Source organism: Thunnus maccoyii, chromosome 24 (assembly GCF_910596095.1).
Source record: "Thunnus maccoyii chromosome 24, fThuMac1.1, whole genome shotgun sequence".
Lineage (NCBI taxonomy): Eukaryota > Metazoa > Chordata > Actinopteri > Scombriformes > Scombridae > Thunnus > Thunnus maccoyii.
In genome coordinates this window covers 20,423,324-20,429,323 of record NC_056556.1, presented here as the reverse complement: position 1 = coordinate 20,429,323, position 6,000 = coordinate 20,423,324, and the positions used below count along the sequence as shown (strand labels likewise).

At 39.2% G+C, this 6,000-nt stretch overlaps 1 protein-coding gene across 1 annotated transcript in view; it reads right to left on the bottom strand.

Moving 5' to 3' along the window:
• Positions 1-598: 598 nt before the first annotated feature.
• rcan1b (regulator of calcineurin 1b) overlaps positions 599-6,000 on the bottom strand; it is a 50,449-nt gene continuing 45,047 nt past the window's right edge. The window contains exon 5 of the mRNA XM_042404537.1: positions 599-2,960. Within this exon, the coding sequence (XP_042260471.1) occupies positions 2,776-2,960 (185 nt within the window). The 3' untranslated portion in view covers positions 599-2,775. The remainder of the gene's footprint in view (positions 2,961-6,000) is intronic.

The window sequence follows — 6,000 nt, the reverse complement described above, 5'->3', positions numbered from 1 at the left end:
CAAATTATGGCAAGAACCGCTCAGAACCGCTAGAGAGTTTCTCCAAGTGTAGTCACACAAACCATCAAATGCTATGATAAAACTGTCCCTCAAGGGGACAATCCCAGGAAAGAAAGACCAGGAGTTACCTCTGCTGCAGAGGATAAATTCATTAGAGTTACCAGCTCAGAAATTGCCAATTTGAAGGAGAGTGATGGAGTGTTGCATCAGATGACCTGGCCTTCACAACCATCCAACCTAAACCCAGCTGGTGTGGTTTGGGATGAAATGGGCCGCAGAGTGACGGAAAAGTAGGAACTCAAGACTGTTGGAAAAGCATTCCAGGTGACCTCATGAAGCTGGTTGAGTGAATGCCAATAGTGTACAAAGCTGTCATCAAGGCAGCAGTGGCTACTCTGAGGAATCTAAAATATGAAACATATTTTGGTTTGTTTAACACTTTTTTGTTTACATTATTCTAAATGTGTTATGTTATAGTATTTGTTCTACAATATAGAAAATAGTAGAAATAAGAAAAACCCTTGAATGAATATATTTGTCCAAACCTTTGACTGGCAAATATCAATTTAACATTACAAAAACAACAGCTTTTATTGTTTTCAACAAATTTAAAGTGACATTTTAATGAATAGTGAGTACATTATCCAATCAATTATCGATTACTACAACTAGCCTCAGAATTAAAAACTAAAGGTTCACACCAAGACAATAGAAACAAAGAGCTATCTTAATACACATACAAGGTGTGTTCTGATTCATATCATGAACAGTTCAAATTAAGAAATAGACTTGTTCCAGTCATGGAAAGTGTGCTGGAACATCAGGGTAATCTTGTATGAATCTCTTATCTAATCCTATATTCTACTCTGGTTGTTTTACGCAGATTCCCACTTATCATTCACTTTCTCATTATTTTCATGCGTGCACATCCATGTAACAGGTGCAATTATTTGAGGGAGTGGTTTATGTAGAAGGTTTCAGATGACTGCTCCTGTTTTAAATATCATCTTTGTGAAGCTGACAACAGTTGCAACAGACAATCTGTCCAGATAGTTTTCATAATTTGTTTTACAAATGGGAAATATCAGTTTCCTCAAAAAACATCCCCAAGCTATACAAGTGATTAAAACTAGTATGATTTATAAATTATTTTGATGTGTGCCAACTTTTTCCGTCTGCAGCATTTCTTTATTGGTGCAGGTCAAACTAACCCAAAGTGTGGTCTGTAACATCTTTGCATACCTCTGACCTATCATGAATGCTAATGAGAGAAGTTTTACTAACAACTCCACTGCTAATGGAGAGACAATAGTACACATCTGTCTTAACAGAAGTAAGATACACATACACATGCTTCTCGTTCACATTTTTCCTACATACTGTACACAAACAAACAACCAGCCTGTACAAATACAAAACAAAATAAACTACACTGGTTGGGATTAATCCTCATAAAACATACAATCTTTTTTAAATGGGGGCCCACCAGAAGAGGCCCTGAGTCATAACAGCACCTTGGTTGTATTTTCCCACACAGATTAGAAGAAAGACTCAATAGAACATAATACTATTTCAAGTAAGTAGCCCAAATATGAACAAAAAATAGTTAGACCTGTTTTTTTTCCTCCTTTATTTTACCAACAAGGTACCATGGTCAGTGTAGTTGAAGCCCCCAGATTAACTTGGTGTGTGTGTGTGTGTCCCCTACATTCAAAAATGTAATGTAAAGCATTGAAATTCATTGCATGTCAAATAGCACAGTCCTTTACTACACTACAACAAAAACACAGACAGGCCCAAGAGTAAAATAAAAATTCAAATAATCTCAAATAACACTTAGAAAACATTACAGGAACAACACAGTGGCTGCAAGCTCCTCATTTTGGAACAATGTTTCAGTGTAAGCAGTACACACAAGAGTATTGCCGGTAAAATGTAAATAAGGTGAGCTTTGACTTAACTACACATCCATGACAAAACTGCAAATGTGAGGCTGTGACATCACAGATATGCAGTTGCAGCCCCAACATGTCCTCTTGGGTAATGACCACACAAATGAGGGAAATCAGAAAAAGCACACATTAACAATGTGTAAAATGTACCTTTTCAACTTCTACACCTGACTGACGTGTGTAGCACCAGCAGTCGCAAAGTTATGATCAAAATAAATCTTTTCAAAAATTGTTTCCTTGTGTGTGTCCAAAACTCTACTTCAGGAAAACACAACCATGACTTGTCATAAAGATGCTGCATTCATGTCATGTGGGAATAACCATATTCAAATCACTCTGATGATCTTGTATAGACTTTTTTTCCCTTTAGCAGCTTTATCTCACACACACACAGTCATGGTATATAACCACAAACCAAAAATCCAGCAAAGACATGTTCTCCTGCCATAGTTTCTTAAGCACGATCATTATAGTAGAATACATTATTTCCTACACTTCAAAACTAGCATGTCCTTCAGTTCCATCTCAAAACCTCAAATTCACGAGCAGTGTGTATCACTTGATGACTAAACTCAACAGTAATTTCCATGAGGAACTTCATATCGCCTGTCTTTCCCACGGGACATGAATGCAGCATGTGACACTATGTTTTCTCTCTCTCCAGCTTATGAAATGCTCGTGTACGGGACAACGCAGCACCGGCGGGTGCCTTCCCAAAGTCCCAAACCCTTCTTCAAAGCTCTGAGAGCATACTCTGCTCTTGAACCAATCACTTCAAGATGAAATGTTACAGCTGTCAACTGCGGTCCCCGCTCATTGTTGTTCACTGCTTGACACTGGGCGTGTAGTCCGGGCGCCGTGTCTGGATGATCTTCGGCCGTGAAGGGCGGGGCTTGTCATCTTGGTCACTGTCGTCCTGGGCTGAACTGTCGCCACGCTCGTCCTCACAGACGTGGACAACCACGCTGGGGGTAGTGGGAGTGGCAGTATGGAGCTCGTACTTTTCCCCTGGGAATCAAACACACACACACACACACACACAGTCACAATCCAGGATTACAGATCTATTTTCTGTAGATTCTAACAGAACAGGACCTTCTAATAGTAGATCCTCTTTACTGCCTTCTTAGACCATTTTGCTCAATATAGGATAGTCATTTTTTCACATAAGATATTTAGTCATGTCACAGTAGGAAAAGCATGTGTAAATTATCAATGGCTGAATTTTATTTAGCTGCTTCATTTTCAGGGACCTGGTATTGTGATCACATAGTCATGACTTACTGGAACTCTTAAACAGAACAGAGCCATAGTTCATTTAATATCTGTGCTTTTCCCACTATGAAAAGTCAAAATGTCTGCTGGGAAAAAAGTCTGTTGATGTAACCAGATACAGAATAAAGAGTATAACTGACCTTGCACTGCTTTCATTTAAGTTTTCCATGAGATTTCATCTAAGACAACAGAGACCTGACCAGAGAGTTTATTTTTATTCACCAATGGGCACTGTCAGCAAGATGGCTGGAAGTTTTGTGAGTAGTAAAAGGATTTAATTTTTTCATTATCTTTTTACTCACCCTGCATGCCACCTGACGGGATCAAAAAAGAACAAATAATGCTAGTACAACATAAATAGTGTAAATTAATGAGCAGTAAATTTTATACATGCCACCTGCCGTGCTCCCGAAACCTGTCTCCTGGCTGACACAATTTACCACAAATGTAAAACTGCTTCTTCCCAGAGTCATAACCCAGTCAAATGGAAACACACACATCGTGGACATCTCGCTACAATCTGCAGGATTCACTCTTTACAGTGGTGTCAGGATCTCCATCATGAATAAACATCCTTAAATCCAGAGAAATCACATTTAAAAAACAATCTCCTCATTCACTTCAGATCTTGGTCCATTATCATCAGACTCAAACTGTTTCTTAATTACCAAAGTACTCCAAGTGATTGATATCTGTACAGTCTGAACAGTAACTCCTAGCGGCATGACTTTGCATGATGCAGATGTGCCAGAAAGTAGACAAATCGTTAAAGGCTAAAAACACAGTGTTTCAAGTGATACATTCCAAGGTACATATAGGCCTATTGTGCTACCAATCCAAGCAGGGGTCAATCCCTGTTACCTGTTCAGGTAACAGGGACTGACCCTGTACAATACATTTTCCCCATTTTTTGATATATTTGTCCCACCTATCAGTGCTTCTATATGACATTTGCTCATAAGAGGCTAGTTTACCAGTATCAGTAGACCAGTCCTGAAAGGAGCGGCTCCGTGGTGTCTTCCACCCCCTCATTAAAACCTTTCTACCCACCATGATGCAAGTCAAAATCCAAATCGGACGCACTATAATGGGCAACTTGTAGATGATCACCTACCTACAGCCTTGGTTCAAAATCAAAATTGTCCTCAGAAATTTCTGTAATATGTTCATGGACCTGCTTCCAAAAGTCTTGGATCACCGGGCACTCCCATAGGGCATGGAATAAAGTGCCCTCTGAGTCTGAGGCCTGACACCTCCAGCACTCTGCTGAGTCCTTAAGATCTAGTCTGTGAAGCTAAGAAGGTGTACAGTAAAATTGGTTGAGAAATTTGAATTGGATAAGCCTAATTCTAATATCCCTTGACATTTTATTAAAGTTTCCACCAGAAATGCCCTCCCACTCCTGTACAGTTAATCAAAGGCCCAGGTCCCATTCCCAGGCTATCTTTAGAGTATTAGGTACTGGTATTGGCCTGATCAAAGATCTTTGAATAATAACTACGCTGTTCCATATAGCGTAGTGACAGCAGCGAGAATATCGGAATTTTGAGGGACATTTCTGGGTGAGCCAAAGACCTGCATTACTAAATGCTTTACTTGTAAATATTGACAGAACTTATTAAATATTTGAGAGTGTTTTCTTCGTGTAGATCTCCAAGTGTGAGAATGCCTTTATCCAACCATTCTTTCCATAAGAAAGGGGGCTTTGCCAGTTAGTAATTTGGGATTTCATTAATTTCAACCATATACTGGAATCTGAGTTAAGATAAGGATTTAGATTGAACGTCTGACATATTATCCTCCTTGTATCCTGCAGATGGAATATAATAGGATGGGACTGATACCAAAAAAGCAGTTCAACAGAGAGAGAGGAGAACCTACTAACTGCTCCATCTCATACCATGGGGGAGCCCTCTCTGGAGGTAATGCCCACTGAGCTAAATGTCTGGTACCGAAGGCATAATGATAAAATAGCAGTTTAGGCAGCCCTAGACCCCCCTTGTCAACTGGAAGTTGGAGCCTTTCCAAACGCATCTGGGGAGGTTTCCCATTCCACAAGAAATTGCTACATATTCTATCAAAATATTTGAAAAACTTTCTAGGTATGTTGACAGGTAGAGATTTAAGTAGATACTTTATCTTAGGCATGCAGTCCATCTTCAATTTGTTCACTTTTCCCCATAAGGATAAGAAGAATGAGGACAGCAGGGACTTAACAGTACATGTTAATGATGAATCCTCCATGAAGGCAAAAGTTAGACACAGAGTTCCACAAGGTTCTGTACTTGGACCAATTCTATTCACCTTGTATATGCTTCCTTTAGGTAATATTATTAGGAAACTCTCCATAAATTTTCATTGTTATGCAGATGATACCCAATTATATTTATCAATGAAGCCTGATATGAAACCAATCAGTTAAACAAACTCCAAACATGCCTTAAGGACATAAAGACCTGGATGACCTGCAATTTTCTACTGCTAAACTCAGATAAAACTGAAGTTATTGTGCTTGGCCCTAAACACCTTAGAAACACATTATAAATAGCTACTCTGGATGGCATTACCCTGGCCTCCAGCACCACCGTAAGGAATCTGGGAGTTATTTTTGATCAGGATATGTCCTTTAACTCCCACATAAATCAAATCTCAAGGACTGCATTTATTCACTTACGTAATATCACAAAAATCAGGCACATCCTGTCCCAAAAAGATGCAGAAAAACTAGTCCACGCATTTGTTACTTCTAAGCTGGATTATTGCAATTCCTTAT